The 16,248-nt window shown below is 51.5% G+C and overlaps 1 protein-coding gene across 1 annotated transcript; it reads left to right on the top strand.

Moving 5' to 3' along the window:
- The first annotated feature begins 2,161 nt into the window (after positions 1-2,161).
- OAF (out at first homolog) lies at positions 2,162-15,486 on the top strand. The gene is made up of 4 exons (XM_054647525.2): positions 2,162-2,513; positions 11,703-11,837; positions 12,693-12,873; positions 13,996-15,486. The coding sequence occupies exons 1-4, from the start codon at positions 2,292-2,294 to the stop codon at positions 14,268-14,270; spliced, it is 813 nt and encodes a 270-aa protein (XP_054503500.1). The 5' UTR covers positions 2,162-2,291; the 3' UTR covers positions 14,271-15,486.
- The last annotated feature ends 762 nt before the right edge of the window (positions 15,487-16,248 follow it).

Here is a 16,248-nt window from a genome sequence, read left to right as displayed (position 1 = left end):
GCTGACCACTCTGTCCCTTCCGGTCCCTTCCAAACCCCAGCAAAGCTGCCCCTCCTGTGCTCTCTGATTGTTTTTCTGCTCCCTGCTACCTCCCAAACAGCTTCTTGCTCTTTAGTTCTGTTTCCTGCCAGCATTTTTAATCCCCTGTCTGCATTTCTTATCTGTGTGTCCGTTCATTTCTGGGACTGGGCTCACACCCACTGTTCCCAGGTCAGAACTGCAATCTGCAGGCGCACTCCAGCATTCCTGGCAAGCTGCTGAGCCAAAATGATGATTTCCTCTGCTCTGGGAGCTACCAGGAGGAAAAGAACACCCTGTACTCCCAGGCAGCCAGGCTGCAGCAGCACAGAGAGGGATGGTCCCAAATCACCTCTCACACCCCGGGATCCAGGGCTCAGATAAATCTGAATTTCTCCCAGTGCCACAGGGGTGTGGATTCCAGATCTGGGATGAGGGAATGTTCTCTAAGGGTTGTTTGTGCCCACTGACCTCATGGCTCTTCCCTCCAGCCCCTGCTGGGATCCTCCTGGTTTTTTGCATAATCTCCTCTGAATAAATTCACTGTGTGAGTGGGGCCTTCTCCTTTTGCAGCTTTTGTCATGAGGATCTTTCTGTGCCTTTCCTACCTTGTGGGCCCTCCCTCTCTTTTTGTACCCATTGCTTTCCTCCCTCCTTTCCACCTCTTAACTTTTCCTCCTCTTATTTTCAGCACAGCTATTGTCCTGAAAAACGTTTCAAGGAGCCAATTTCGTTTGAGGGGAGCTGTGAAAATTTAGGGTTAAAGCTTGCGTGAGGTCACACAAAAAGCGCTATTTGGACAAGAGTGATCTCCCTGCCTGGAAGCGTGGCTTTAAATGGATGTTTCCATTTATTTCTGTGCCCCTCCTCACAAAGCTCTTTCTCTGAGGCCCTGATCCTGCTGCCACAGTGACCTTTGTGTTTGCAGAGAGAACTTTTGAAATCAAAGGGGCCCTTCAGCAGCATCTGCCCATCTGGAAATGATCACAGAACCGGGAAGGTGAAGGGCAGATTGGGGGTGTTTGGAGAGCGAGTGCAGGCTCTGAAGGAACACAGGTCCTTCATTTCTGGGAGAGGGGCTCTGAAGGTGTCCCAGTTACATCCTCAGGGACAGGGACGCCTCCAGTGTGGCTCACACCAGACCTGTGGCACTAGGAGCCTGAGGAATCACATCAATATCGATTGACTTGCAGCAAGAACACGTTCAGAAAACTCATTTCAAAACTCAGAAAACGCTGAGTGTATTTCACTGTGGATGCCCCATCCCTGGAGGTGTTCAAGGCTGTCTTGGATGGAGCTCTGGGTGATGGATCCGTGGGGTCAGGGCTGTGTTTGATGGATCCATGTGCTCATCCAGGGCTGTGTTTGATGGATCCATGTGCTCATCCAGGGCTGTGTTTGATGGATCCATGTGCACATCCAGGTCTGTTTCATGGATCCATGTGCACATCCAGGGCTGTGTTAGATGGATCCATGTGCACATCCAGGTCTCTGGGTGATGGATCCATGTGCACAGCCTGGGCTGTGATTAATGGATCCATGTGCACAGCCTGGGCTCTGGATCCATGTGCATCCTAGGCTCTGTTTGATGGATCCATGTGCTCATCCAGGTCTGTTTCATGGATCCATGTGCACATCCAGGGCTCTGGGTGATGGATCCATGTGCACATCCAGGTCTGTTTGACGGATCCATGTGCACATCCACGGCTCTGTTTAATTGATCCATGTGCTCATCCAGGTCTGTTTCATGGATCCATGTGCACATCCACGGCTCTGTTTAATGGATCCATGTGCTCATCCAGGTCTGTGTTTGATGGATCCATGTGCACAGCCTGGGCTCTGTTTGATGGATCCATGTGCACAGCCTGGGCTCTGTTTGATGGATCCATGTGCTCATCCAGGTCTGTTTCATGGATCCATGTGCACATCCACGACTCTGTTTAATGGATCCATGTGCTCATCCAGGGCCCTGCCGCTTCTCGCCGCTCCCCCTCCCTCCCTCCCTGCCCGGCGCTGTTCCTTTAACGACGGGGCGGGCGCTGCTCGGCGGGGCCGTCCCGGGTCCGGGGGGGAAGTGACGGGGGGCGGGGGGCGAGGGCAGCGCCCGCTCGGGGCGGGAGGGAGGGAGGGACGGGCGGACCGAGGGACGCTGAATGAGCGGGGCGAGCGAGGCAGCGCCGCGGGGCCGGGGGCGCGGCGGGGCCGCCTTTCCCCGCCGCCTTCCGCGCTGCGGCCGCGCCCCCCGCCCGATGCGCTGAGCCCGGCCCGGGGGGATGCGCGGCCCGCGGCTGCCGGCGCTGCCCGCGCTGCTCTGGCTGGCGCTGGCCCCGCTGCCCGGCCCCGCGGCGCGGGCAGAGCTGCGGGTGCGGGTGCGGCTGCCCGGCGGGCAGGTGACGGAGGAGAGCCTGCAGGCCGACAGCGGCGCCGACTGCGTCAGCCTGGAGCTAAGGGCGGCCGACGGCGCCCTCGTCACGCTCACGGCGGATTTCAGACAGGTACGAGGCGGGGGAGAGCATCCCCGGGGGGTTCAGACCGGTATGGAGCTGGGGAGAGCATCCCCGGGGGGTTTGGGAAGGGAGCGAGATGGGGAGAGCATCCCCGGGGGGGTTGGGAAGGGAGCGAGATGGGGAGAGCATCCCCGGGGGGGTTGGGAAGGGAGCGAGATGGGGAGAGCATCCCCGGGGGGTTCAGACCGGTATGGAGCTGAGGAGAGCATCCCCGAGGGGTTCGGGAAGGGAACGAGATGGGGAGAGCATCCCCAAGGGGTTCGGGTAGGGAGCGAGATGGGGAGAGCATCCCCGGGGGGTTTCGGATAAGAGCAGAGCCGAGAGAGCATCCCCGGGGGGTTCGGGTAGGGAGGGATCCAGGGAGAGCATCCCCGGGGGGTTCGGGCTGGGAGCGAGCCGGGAAGAGCATTCCCGGAGGGTTTCGGATAAGAGCAGAGCTGGGAGAGCATCCCCGGGGCTTTGGGACAGGGACAGAGCGGGGAGAGCATTCCCGGAGGGTTTCGGATAAGAACAGAGCTGGGAGAGCATCCCCGAGGGGTTCGGGCTGGGAGCGAGCTGGGGAGAGCATCCCCGGGGCTTTGGGGCAGGGACAGAGCGGGGAGAGCATCCCCGGAGGGTTTCGGATAAGAGCGGAGCTGGGAGAGCATCCCCGGGTGCCGCGGGGTCCCGGCGGGGCTGGAGCAGGGTGACGGCTGCGGGATGGGAGCGCTGGCCCCTGGCGCCCCGCGGGAGGGTCTGGTCGGGGCTTTTCGTGCACTCCATGAGTGCTTTTTGTGGGATGAGCGCTGGGGACGGCGATCCTTCCCGTCCTCCTTCCAGACCCGAGTCCATCCCAACTCGGAAGCTGGAGAATCTTGACTCGGGGTCCGGGAGCCAAAAGGACCCTGGGGATGCGCAGGGAAAAGCCCGTCCATCCTCTCGCACCGTCGGGGGCTTTGTCTGAGCTCTCCGGCACAGCTCCAGGACGGTGAGCCAGGCTCGCTGTCCCCACCGGTGTCACACCTGTGCCCGGGGCTGCCTCCACGCTGGAAACAGCTGAAAGGTCCCGGTGGGGACGGGCAGCAGCTCCGGTGCTCCTGCCTGAGTTGTGAGCAGCACGGTTTGCACAATTCCTCAGAGTTTTGCACAATTCCTCAGAGTTTTGCACAATTCCTCAGAGTTTTGCACAACTCCTCAGAGTTTTGCGTGGCAGGCTCAGCTCAGCCAGGCAGGGAGCAGGGTCAGGGCAGGCAAGGCTGGGCTGGGATGATCTCAGGTTCCTGGCTCCAGTGTGGGGGTGTCCATGCCCTGCTGTAGCTCTGGGATATCTCTCTCCACGATGCCATGGGGTGCAGGTGATTCCTCAGGTGGGCTCCTGCTGCCTTTGGGGGGCTCCTGTGTGGTGTGGGACGTCTGTGACTGGCAGCTGTCAGTTCTGAGCTGAAGCCCCAAATCCCACATGGATGCAGGGAGCTCCCACTGCCCAGGGAAGCACAGTTTGCCCAGGCTGGCATGGCTGTGTTCTCTTCATTCCAACCCCCCATCCCTCTTTGCTCAGGTGGACTTTGCTTTGCAGCAGGAGGAAGCCCAGAGCCATGAGATAGGAAGGTGCTGTGAACCTTGGAGCCTTTTTACCAGGGATTGTTCTGGTGCCTCTTCCCTGTTCATTCTCAGTCTCCCTGAAAGCCCCTCAGATGTCCCTTTTCCTCCCGGAGGTGCCAGCAGAAGCCATGATGATTTTGGAAGTGGTGGCCTGTTTCAAATGTGGCATGTTTCAAATGTGGCATGTTTCAAATACTCCAGCAGATGTGCAGGGAAGCAGCCCTGTGACTCCTATTAAAGAAAATATTAAATAATTGCAAGCCCTGGCACAGCAGGCAGGTTAGGAAGGGCTCTGAAGCTGTGGATTGCAAACTTGCACATTCCCAGGCCAGGGAAATCCAAACTCACTACAGCTCCTCTAGGCAGGTCCTTTGGCAACCTGGGATGTGACCTGGTGATTTTTTCAGCATTTTTCACTTGCTTCAGCTCCTCCTGAGAGCTCAGAGCTCACCCACAAACCCAACCGAGTGTGTGTTACATCTTCTCTCCCTCCCATCCTTATCAGAGCTGAGTTTATTTTGGATTGGGGCTCTCTGTAGGTGTTTTGGGTCCATGGGTTAAATCCTGAGCTCCACTTCCCTACTGGAAGTGATGGTCCCTGGAGGGCTTTGCAAGCATCCAGCTTGCAGAAATGCATTCCTGATCCTCAGTTTTAGGGCTGAGTTTATTCTGGGTTGGGGCTCTCTGGAGGTGTTTTGGGTCCATGGGTTAAATCCTGAGCTCCACAGCCCCTGCTGGAAGTGATGGTCCCTGGAGGGCTTTGCAAGCATCCAGCTTGCAGAAATGCATTCCTGATCCTCAGTTTTAGGGCAGCTGGGGCCTGACTCTGTCTGCTCTGTGGATTTGCTGGAAAATAGCTGAGAAAAGCCAGAGGAACATAAAGGAGCAGGGAGCTGCTTTGTGGTGAGGTGAGTAATGTGTGAGCAGGCAGGAGCCTGGCTGGGCTTCCCCCCCTGACCTGCTGCAGCTGCACCCAGACAGTTCCCAGTTCTGCCCTGCTGCTCCTCTCGCCCAAATTACACAAATTACACAATTTCTGCCTGCTCTGGAGGTCGTGGGGCTCTGAGTGTTCCCAGCAGCAGCTGGGGTTGTTGTCTGCTGCCCTTGAGCCTGATGATGTGGCCAGGATGCTGGGGTTTTTCCACAAATGAGTTTTCCATTCCTCTGGCTTAAACTGCAGGGGGTTTGTCCAAAGTCAGGGGTTTATTTGCTATTTTTTTTTTTTTTTTTTTTTTTTTTTCTCTCTGCTGGCAATTTGTGGTTGCCAGACCAGGGGCTGGAGAAGAAAGGAGCTAAATGAGATCATTGTTCATTACTTTGCTCTGACACTGGTGGGACTTGAGCAGTGCCTGGGGCTTCCACAGGGCTGGGATTTTCTTTTCTCTTCCATCCCTGCCAGCCTGAAGAGCTGGAGCTGTGTTCTCAGAGCACACCAGGTTATTTTCTCCTTGGTGCAGCACAAACTGGGCAGTGAGAGTTCAAACTGGGACTCATTTTCTGGGCAGAGCAGGGGTGACCCTTTCTTTTCTTGCAGTTTGAAAGAAGGGAATGAAAACGCTTTTTTTTTTTTTTTTTTTTTTTTTTGTGGTCAGGCATAAAATGTATTGCAAAAAACCAAATTTTGTGTTGCAAAAAATCAAATTTTGTATTGCAAAAAATCAAATTTTGTGTTGCAAAAAATCAAATTTTGTGTTGCAAAAAATCAAATTTTGTATTGCAAAAAAAAAAATGATGAGGGGGCTCAGCAACCTTGACTGTTGTGTCTGATTGGAGTGAGGTTTCCAGTTGTTAAACACGGCCTGAGAACAGAGTGGGCGGGTTTATTTCAAGGTCAGCACAAAGATAGGGAGAAGTTTCTCTTCCCTTTCCATGGCTGGAAAAGTTGGGCTTGGAAACACAAGCGGGGAAGCCTGGGTAGTGCTTTAACCCCTGCACTGCCAGTCCTTTCCCTGCTGACAAAGCTGCTGTGTGGTGTTTTTGGGGTGGTGGTGGTGTCAGAATTTCCTCATGCCAGGGGGCCACGTGTTGGGTGACAAATCCACCAGGTGGCACGGAAAGCGTCTGACCACAGATTTGATCTGTGTGGTTTGGAAAGCAGCTTCTCCTCTGAACAGATACCAGAAGTAGGAAATGAGGGACGTTCAGCAGTCTTTGGGAGGGCTCATTAAAACACCCTGCTGTTTGGTACTCTGTAGAATTGTATTTATTGCTCAGAAAATTTGCTTTTTATTCCCCCCCTGTCCCAGCACATCCTTGATTTGCCTTTTCAGATATCTGAATAGAAGAGGCAGCGCACCCAAATTCTCCTTTCCAGATGCAGAGGGGTTAAAAACCATAATCCCAAATTCTCCGTTCCAGATGCAGAGGGGTTAAAAACCATAATCCCCACCCATGCAGGGCAGCTCAGCTGGCTGGACCCCGGGTGTAGATGCAGCACCGAGCTCCCTGTGCTGTGCAGACTCCTGGAACTCCGGCCAGCAGTGCTGGATCCCTGGGGCAAAGGCTGCTGACAGCAGTGCAGAATTGGCCCCAGCAGTGCTGGTGTCACCCCCTGTCCCCAGCAGCACATTCTCCTTTTTTTTCCCGTGCCACTGCAAAGACAAAACTGGGTCCCCACAGCAGCCCCGATGTCCTTAGGGGAGAGAAATTTGGCAGGAAGGCAGCGGGGAGGAAGGCACTGAAGTGATTTATTTCCCTGGGAACTGCTTTGCTCTGCTCGACGTGGATTCGTTGCTGGGCTGGGAGCTGGACCACACAGGATTGTAAATCCCTGCTGGAAAAAACACCCCAGGCAGGGGGGGCTGAGCTGCTGCCACCCCACAGATGGCTGAGAGGGAAGGAGCTGGAGGATTTCCCTGCTGCTCCTTGGGGCTGCCGTGGGTAGGGACAGGCAGCAGTGGGATTTCTGGGCTGGAACAATGGGATTTTGGAATGGGAGCAGTGATTTCTGTGCTGAAACAATGGGATTTTGGGAGCACTGATATCCCTGCTGTAACAGTGGGATTTTGGAATGGGAGCACTGATTTCTGTGCTGTAAGAGTGGGATTTTGGGAGCACTGATTTCCATGGTGTAGCAGTGGGATTTTGGGAGTGGGAGCACTGATTCCTGTGCTGTAACAGTGGGATTTTGGGAGCACTGATTTCTGTGCTGAAACAATGGGATTTTGGGAGTAGGAGCAGATATCCTTGCTGTAACATCGGGATTTTGGGAGCACTGATTTCCCTGCTCTAACAGCAGGATTTTGGCAGTGGGAGCACTGATTTCCCTGGGATATCTCTCACTGGTTTCCCTGCTGTAACAATGGGATTTTGGAGCACTGATTTCCCTGGGATATCTCTCACTGATTTCCCTGCTGTAACAATGGGGTTTTTGGAGCACTGATTTCCCTGCTGCCTTGAGGAGCTGCTGTGGCCTTGCTGCAGGGCTGGCTGTCCCCAAACCCCATTTTTGTCACCCAAGCCCAGCTGCCACTGCCCCAGTCAGGGCTGCTGAGGATTCCCCACCCTGAGTTATCTGGAGAGTCCCTGCTCTGCTGGGACTTGTTCCCTGCTGGGAAATTCTGCAGGAGCCTGGGGTTGAAGGTGCTGTTTGCTGCCTTGGCTGGGGACCCACCTTGGCACTGATTCACTGCTTTTCCTGCTGGGAAAAGGAGGCTGGGGAGGAGGGGAAGGTGCTCTCCAAGCTTTGGGGAAAGCTTTGGTGGCTCTTTGGTACATACAAGTAGAAATTATATTTTATATTTAAAATTTTTATATTTTATATTTTATATATTAATATATATTTTATATATTTATATTATTGATATAAATATATTTTATTAGTATAAATATATTTATATACTTACATATTTATATATTTGCATTTATAATTTATTATATTTTATAAACATATTTATTTATATTTATTTTATAGGTAGATTTATTTATTTTATAAATATTTTATAAAATATGGTTTAGGCCCTGCTATTCTAGCTAAGCTAGCTTTAGCTTGTAAGTTCCTTAAAAGTTCCCATAAAGAAAAATCATAAGAATAAAGGCAGTTAACATCCTATTCTAGTAAGAAAAATAAGTTTGCACCTGCCTAAAGAATAAATCTGTCCCATGAGAATCAGTGGAGAAAATATATAAACTAACCAAAATATATAAACTAACCAAACTAACTCTTTAAAATATATAATATATAAACTTTTAAATATATAAACTTTATAAATAAAATAACAATATCAATGTAAACAAGTACAATAATACAAAGTATAAATATTTATGTATTATAAATTGTATATTTATATATAATATAAATATATTGTTATAAATAATTATCATTCTAATTAAAATAATATTTATATAAAATTAAACTACTAATATATAAATAACTTAAATATATAATATATAAATTTTATCAATTTAAAATACATAAACTGACTCTCTATATCCAAATATAGAGATTTGACAGACATACAGCCTGGCCATTTACTGACCAACATACACAAATAAATAAGTGTATTGTTAGCCAATTAAGTCTTACACATTCCTTCTGATATTTCCCATAAATATGAGCTTTGTGACTAAAGAAGGGGCTTTTGTGCATGAAGAAGCTGAGTCCTGTCTGCTTATTAACGCTTTTTTCCCTCTGAAATCTTTTTGAAGCAGCCTGGTTTGGTTCTTGCTCCACCTGGGGCCGCAGGGAGAGAGGGACCAAAGCCAGGCAAGGATCTGGGACAGGGCAGGGAAGAGAAGAAATTGGTTTTGTTTGGGACAGAGTGGTCACTGCAAGGTCCAGCTAAAGGTGGGATTTCCCCCCTCAGATTGCTACAGGAGCCAGATAAAATATCCTTGAAAATATAGCCTTGAAAATATATCCTTGAAAATATAGCCTTGAAAATACAGCCTTGAAAATACAGCTTTTTCTAAGCTGTTTCAATGCTGGCAACCCAGCTTGTCCCAGTGCATCTCCCTTGGTGTCAGCTCTGGAAATCCCTGGCACCTGGAGTTTGGGCAGAGGGAGTTGTGAATTCTTCATCTGCATCAGCCCTGAGGAGGAAAGAGCTGCCTGGCTGAAGGCTAATTCTTAAATAGATGGATCAGGAGGATTAATCAGCTGCTCAGCACGTTCTCATTTTACAAAAATTGCCTCCAACCTGGGAAGTGCTGCACTGTTTTTAATCTCCTGCCTGTGGAGGTTTTCGGCCTGAATGCAAAACGTGGCTCTCCCTGCTTGCTTTTCCCAGCCTGTTCAAAGGGAATTGGAATTAAATCCACAGCTGAGGAATATGCCAGAGTCAGCTGCTGGTTTTAGTCCACTCATCCATGGGCCCTGCATGCCTGGGGGAGCTCCCAGCTGGACCAAATGTGGATGGGGAATGTGGTTTGTTCCAGTGACTCAGTGGGACACCTCCCCATTAAATCTCTTGGAAAAAAAAGTAAAAAATTCCATAGCAATTTCACAAGAATTTTTGGAATCTCTTTCTTCTCAGTGCCCTGCTCTTCATTGTGCAGTCAACAATTGCAGCAGCAGCAAGATGATTCCTCCCATCCTGGGGCTTGGAAATGTTGTTCTTGCAGCTGTCCAGATGTGCACTGAATGGCATCCCCATTGCTCCTCTGGGCATGGGAGAGAAGGCAGGAAATAAACAGGGGGCTCAGTGAGCAGGAAAGCTCAACTGGAAAAGGGAAATGCTCCCTTTTGGGGCAGAGGGAGGCTGGAAAAGGGAAATGCTCCCTTTTGGAGCAGAGAGAGGCTGGAAAAGGGAAATGCTCCCTCCTGGGGCAGAGGGAGGCTGGAAAAGGGAAATGCTCCCTCCTGGGGCAGAGGATCTACTGGAAAAGGGAAATGCTCCCTTTTGGAGCAGAGGGAGGCTGGAAAAGGGAAATGCTCCCTTTTGGGGCAGAGGGAGGCTGGAAAAGGGAAATGCTCCCTTTTGGGGCAGAGGGAGGCTGGAAAAGGGAAATGCTCCCTCCTGGGGCAGAGGGAGGCTGGAAAAGGGAAATGCTCCCTCCTGGGGCAGAGAGAGGCTGGCAGAGGCCAGGGCAGTGAGGAATCCAGCAGGAACAGCTCAGGAGGGGAGGGATCTGAGCAGCTGGCCCAGCTCTGGTGCTGCTCCCCAGCCCTGCCCAGCTCTCTGTGCAGGGCTTTGGCTGCAGGAGGTGCCAAAGGCAGGGTTGATTTCCCTGTCCCATCCCTTGGGTGGGATGGGCTGGCACCAAGGGATGGCAGATTCCCACAGAGGGCACCGATGCCCCTGGAGCCAGAGGCAGGGATTGATCCCTGCACAGAAATCAGGGTTTGGTGCCAGAGCAGGACACAGGGTCCTGCTGTTGGCCAAGGGATTCTGTGGCTCTGCATGAAGTAACTGTGGCTGATTTCCAAGCTGGTTCTGGAAAGGACTGCAATCCGTGTTATATAAAATGATAGAATTAGTGACCTGGACAGAAAAGGAATCAGCTGCAGCTGATCATAATGGCTCCTTCTGCCTTTAACAATTCCATTTTCACTTCTGTTCCACACGCTCAGGGATGAGTAACTTTTTCTCCGCTTGTCAAGAAGCCACTGAGGGAAGGCAGCAGAGGAAATCTGGGGCTGCTTACTCAGTAAGGCATGAGGATGATGGCTCTGTGATATTTGCTCAACAAAACCAAACGAGGCTCCTTGGGGCCTTGCTTCCCTTCTTGGGAAAGCACAGAAACCCTCAGCTCCTGGGTGTGGGATGTGACCTGGCAGCAATTTGTCCTTGCCACAGTGGGATTGTGAAAACCCTTCATTCTTTACAGACACCAGGGATTGTGCTGCAGGCTTTGGGGTGGGATTGGAGCTGGGAACACACCCCTGTGCTCAGGTGTCAGGACCCAGCACATCCCTCTGGCTGTCCTGAGCAGCCCAGACCCTGCCCAGGGGGCTCAGAGACCCTGGCACAGAGCCCAAAATGCCCCTGTGGGTTTGATTATGACCCATGGAGCAAATTACAAACCTTAGATGAAGATCTCCAAGCCACAACAGTTTAAGTAGAATGATAGTGAATTTATGACAGGGTGGAAAAGTAGATTTTGGGGTTTTTAGAATGGGGGTTCAGGGGGCAAGATGGAGGGATCTGGGCATGTCCAGCCTTTCTCCTTCTTCTGCTTGGCCTCCATCTTCTGCTGTGCTGGTGGCACTTTGGGATTGGTTTAGAGTAGAAGCTCAGTGTCTAACACAGGTGATGGGTATTGGGAAGTAATTGTAAACACTGTACACGTAGTTTTGAGTATAAAAAGATAACACTGCCCTGAGGGTGTCAGTGTGCCTCTGTCTGACCTGCTGAACAGACCTGGGCAGGGCAGGAGAAAGAATTTTATAGATAAGAAGCAATAAACAACCTTGAGACTGAGAACTGAAGAGCTCTGACTCCTTCTTTGACTGCTGGGCTGGGAAAAGAGACTTTTGAACTCTTCTTGGGGTCACTGTGAGCAGTGAGAGATCCCCATGCTCAGGCAGCACAAGTTGGAGACCTTTGGCTTTGCTTTAGGGCTGGAGCCTTTCTCTTTGACCCCAACCTCTCCATTCACCTCACTGATGCCCAAGATTTGCAGCTCTCACTGTTGTTATTTCTCTCTCTGTGTCAGGAGGTGAAGATTTTCCGTGCCTTAATCCTGGGGGAGCTGGAGAGGGGCCAGAGCCAGTTCCAGGCCCTGTGCTTTGTGACCCGGCTGCACCGCAACGAGATCATCCCCAGCGAGTCCATGGCCAAGCTGCGCCAGGTACAGGCTCCCTCCTCCCCTCCAGCCAGGAATCCTCGGAGTTTTCCTGCCTGGATGCCCTGCCCAGGCTGCTGCCTGGCTGCTCAGCTCTTCAAGCCACCTCTGACCAGCCCTCCTGCTTGAGGGGTTTGGTATTAAACTGAGTTTATCAGCGGTATTGATCCAGATTTAGTTGAGCCTCGTTTGTGTTGTGGTTCAGTTGAGCCTAATTTGTGTCGGGGTGTGAAAATCCCTGGGACCTTTATCAGGACAAAACATGGAGACACCACCACAGGCAAGGGTAAAACATGGTTTCAGTACCAACAAGTTATTTTAAAGTGCATCTCACCCAGGTAGGACTCAGGTGCACATCTGTTCTCACATCTGGTGTTGGCACCACATCTTGTAAGGAATGAGGTGCACCCAGGATTGAAGTTGTGATGATTTCCTCTGCAGAAAAACCCCCAGACAGTGAGGCAGGCAGAGGAGGTCAGGGGCCTGGAGCACCTCAGCAAGCGCCTGCTTGAGGGGTTTGGTATTAAACTGAGTTTATCGGCGGTATTGATCCAGATTTAGTTGAGCCTCGTTTGTGTGGTGGTTCAGTTGAGCCTAATTTGTGTCAGGGATGTAAATGTCCCTGCTCCACTGAAGCCAGGACTGATCTGGGACCTTTATCAGGACAAAACATGGAGACACCACCACAGGCAAGGGTAAAACATTGTGGTTTCAGTACCAACAGGTTATTTTAAAGTGCATCTCACCCAGGTAGGACTCAGGTGCACATCTGTTCTCACATCTGGTGGTGTTACCACATCCCATTGTGCTCTAAGGGATGAGGTGCACCCAGGATTGAAGTTGTGATGATTTCCTCTGCAGAAAAACCCCCGGACAGTGAGGCAGGCAGAGGAGGTGCGAGGCCTGGAGCACCTCAGCATGGACGTGGCTGTGAACTTCAGCAAGGCAGCCCAGCTGAGCTCCCACATCCACAACGTCTGCGCGGAGGCCAGGGAGGCCATTTACACCCGGGAGGAAGATGTCAAGTTCTGGCTGGAGAAAGGTGATTTCCCTGGAGCTGCTGCTGTCAGTGGGCTGGCACGGTGCCGTGGTGGCTCCTGCCAGGTTTCTGGGGATCAGCACTGATTGTTTTGGCTCTGAGGCACATGTGTCACCCTGCCTGCGTGTGAGCAGATCACACTCCTCCTGCTGGCGTTCCCTGAGTGAACCTAATCTGGGATTTTAAAAGTAACCTTTTCACCTCCTCCAGAAACCCAGAGGAGAGAGTTTTGTGTCTTTTGGCTTCCTGTCCCCAGGGTCTTTTGTTCTCCTATTCAGATTTAAGTCCCTGGAGATGCTCTGTCCAACTTCCTCCTTGACCTGGGGACTGTGCAGAGATACCAGAGTTGGCTTTAGTGGCTGTCTCCTTTGGCTTTACCTCATGGCAGCACCCTGAGGGGTGTGTGTTCACCCTGAGGGGTGTGTGTTCACCCTGAGGGGTGTGTGTTCACCCTGAGGGATGTGTGTTCACCCTGAGGGGTGTGTGTTCACCCTGAGGATGTCTCTTCGAGGTGCTGTCAGACCTTGCTTTCCTTGGGGTTTTTTATTTCTCCCATGGCTCCCATTTGGATTTTAGTCCCAACAGCTTCTGAGAACACTCTGTCCAAGCTCCTCCTCACCCTGGGAGCTGTGTTGGGATGGCTTTGGTGGCTCTGTCCTTTGGTGTCCCTCCACCCTGAGCCTGTGTGTCCTTGCTCCCACAGGAGTGGACAGCTCCATGTTCGAGGTGCTGCTGTAGAGCTCAGACCTGCCAGACCTTGCTTTCCTTGGGGTCTTTTGCACTCCCATGGCTCCCATTCAGATTTAAATCCCAACAGCCCTTGGAAACATTGTCCAACCTCCTCCTCAGGCTGTGTGGGGATGGATTTGGTGGCTGTTCCCTCCACCCTGAGCTCTGTCTGTCCTTGCTCTTACAGGAGTGGACAGCTCCATGTTAGAGGTGCTGCAGAGCTTGGACCTGCCAGACCTTGCTTTCCTTGGGGTCTTTCACTCTCCCATGGCTCCCGTGCAGATTTTAGTCCCAACAGCCCCTGGAAACATTGTCCAACCTCCTCCTCAGGCTGTGTGGGGATGGCTTTGGTGCCCGTTCCCTCCACCCTGATCCTGTGTGTGCTTGCCCCCGCAGGAGTGGACGGCTCCATGTTCGAGGTTCTGCCCCGGGGCTCGGACCTGCCGGAGCTGCAGCGCTGCCGGCTGTGCCCCGAGCGCTGGCGGCCGTGCCTGTGCAGTTACTCGCTGAGCATCGAGTGGTACCCCTGCATGCTCAAGTACTGCAAGAGCCGCGACGCCGCGGGCAGGCTCAGCTCCTACAAGTGCGGCATCCGCAGCTGCCAGAAGGGCTACACCTTCCACTACTACGTGCCTCAAAAGCAGCTCTGCCTCTGGGATGAGGAGACTTAAGAGCCAGGCCGGGCTTGCCAGGGGCAGCTCGTCGGCCCTGGCGAGGAGCTGGCTGCTCTGAAGAAGGGATGATGTTCACAGTGGTGCCCTGTGCTCTGTGCCTTTCCTCGTGGCCTTTCCTGGCCTCCCTCCCCGTGGGGCCCTGCCCGGGCTCAGCTCGCTGGCTGGTGATGCTCTGGCTCCCTGGAGCAGGGGGTGCAGGTTTTGGGGTGAAGCACAGGGAAGGGGGTGTGCTGCCCTGCCCTGCAGCTCCCAGGGGCACTTCTCAGCCTTGAGCTGAGCGGGCAGGGCGAGGACCTTGCTGACCTGACATCTCTGCTGCTGAAGAACCCCCCTTGCTGCCTTCAGCACCTCCTGGTGACACATCCACGGGGAAACAGCTGATTTTTGGGACCACAGCCCCTGAACAAGGAGGCTTTGAAGCCCACCCAAAGCAAGAGCCTGCCTGTAGCTTTTCCTAGTGCCTGACTGGCTGTTATATCCCCCTGTGGATGGAAGATACACCAGGGGCAATAACCCAGCATCCTGTGCCCCTAAAAGGCTGGTAATTAGGGCTTTAATTAATCCCTCTCTAGACTAGTGAAGGCCCAACTTTTTGTGTTGGCCTTGTGACTGTTCCACTAAGAAAGAAGCATCTAGAGACTCGTGACTACCACCATAACCCTGTGGTTGGAAAGGGGAGAGGAGGATCCCAGGTGGGTTTTGAAGAAGACAGGATTCTACATCCACGTCCAGTTTTATGTCCTGCTCTGCCAGCTATTCACAAGAAGCTCTTAAATAACTGTACTGCTTTGCTGTGCCTTGGTTTCCCCCATATGTTAAACAAGGGTGACACTGAAGTTGTCCTTGGCCCTGGAATATTCCTGGAAGGACCAGACAAAAAGCACTGGAAGTGCTGCTTGGGTCTGTGTCCTCTTCCACTCAAATTAGGACAAGCACAGAGGGGAGAGAAGCTCTTGGGGTCTTGAGGAGCCCCTGTGCCTCCTGGTGAAAAGCCTTCACAATGTGCCTTTTTGCCTAAAATACAGGAATTTTTGCAAAAGAAGAAAAGAATTTGGTCACAATTATTTTTGTATCGATCACTTAAGGGGGCGGGGGGAGAAGGGAAAGGTATTTTAATATTGGAACATGAAGTAAAACACACTTGAAATTATTTTTTTTTAAAAGACAAATTATTTATCATTTGTAAGGTAAAATAAACTGATTTTTTAAAGCATCCTTGGCCTAAAAGTTTATCTGTGCATAGTACTCAATGTGTGAATTCAGATTTGTTCCTTTATGGGTCAATCTCAAGCCTGCACCTGGTGAAGAGCCATGGACTGGGGGAGAACATGCAGGAATTTTGGGCTCAGGAGAAATTTTGGGCTTAGTTTTGGGTCTGAGGGGATGCTGCACCTCCATAGGGAGAGGTTTGGCTCATCCCAAGCAGTTGTGGGGGCTTTGAGCTCGAGCTCTGCTGGATAAACCCATCCCTAGGAGCAGGGCCTGGGGGCTGCTCCTCCTGCCCAGTGCTGCCACGAGGCTTCTCTGGGTGTGGAAAATATTCCTGGTGAACAGAGAAAATATTCCTGGTGAATACAGAAAATATTCCTGGTGAACAGAGAAAATATTCTGGGTGAACAGAGAAGATATTCCTGGTGAATAGAGAAAATATTCCTGGTGAATAGAGAAAATATTCTGGGTGAATACAGAAAATATTCCTGGTGAATACAGAAAATATTCCTGGTGAATAGAGGAAATATTCCTGGTGAATAGAGAAGATATTCCTGGTGAATAGAGAAAATATTCCTGGTGAATACAGAAAATATTCTGGGTGAATACAGAAAATATTCCTGGTGAATAGAGGAAATATTCCTGGTGAATAGAAAAAATATTCCTGGTGAATAGAAAAAATATTCCGGGTGAATACAGAAAATATTCCTGGTGAATACAGAAACTATTCCTGGTGAATTCTTCCAGGAAAATGTAAATTTAAAAT

This window comes from Agelaius phoeniceus, chromosome 23, assembly GCF_051311805.1.
Source record: "Agelaius phoeniceus isolate bAgePho1 chromosome 23, bAgePho1.hap1, whole genome shotgun sequence".
Taxonomy (NCBI): Eukaryota; Metazoa; Chordata; class Aves; order Passeriformes; family Icteridae; genus Agelaius; species Agelaius phoeniceus.
Note: the sequence above shows the minus strand (reverse complement) of the source record. Positions and strands in the feature narration are given on the sequence as shown.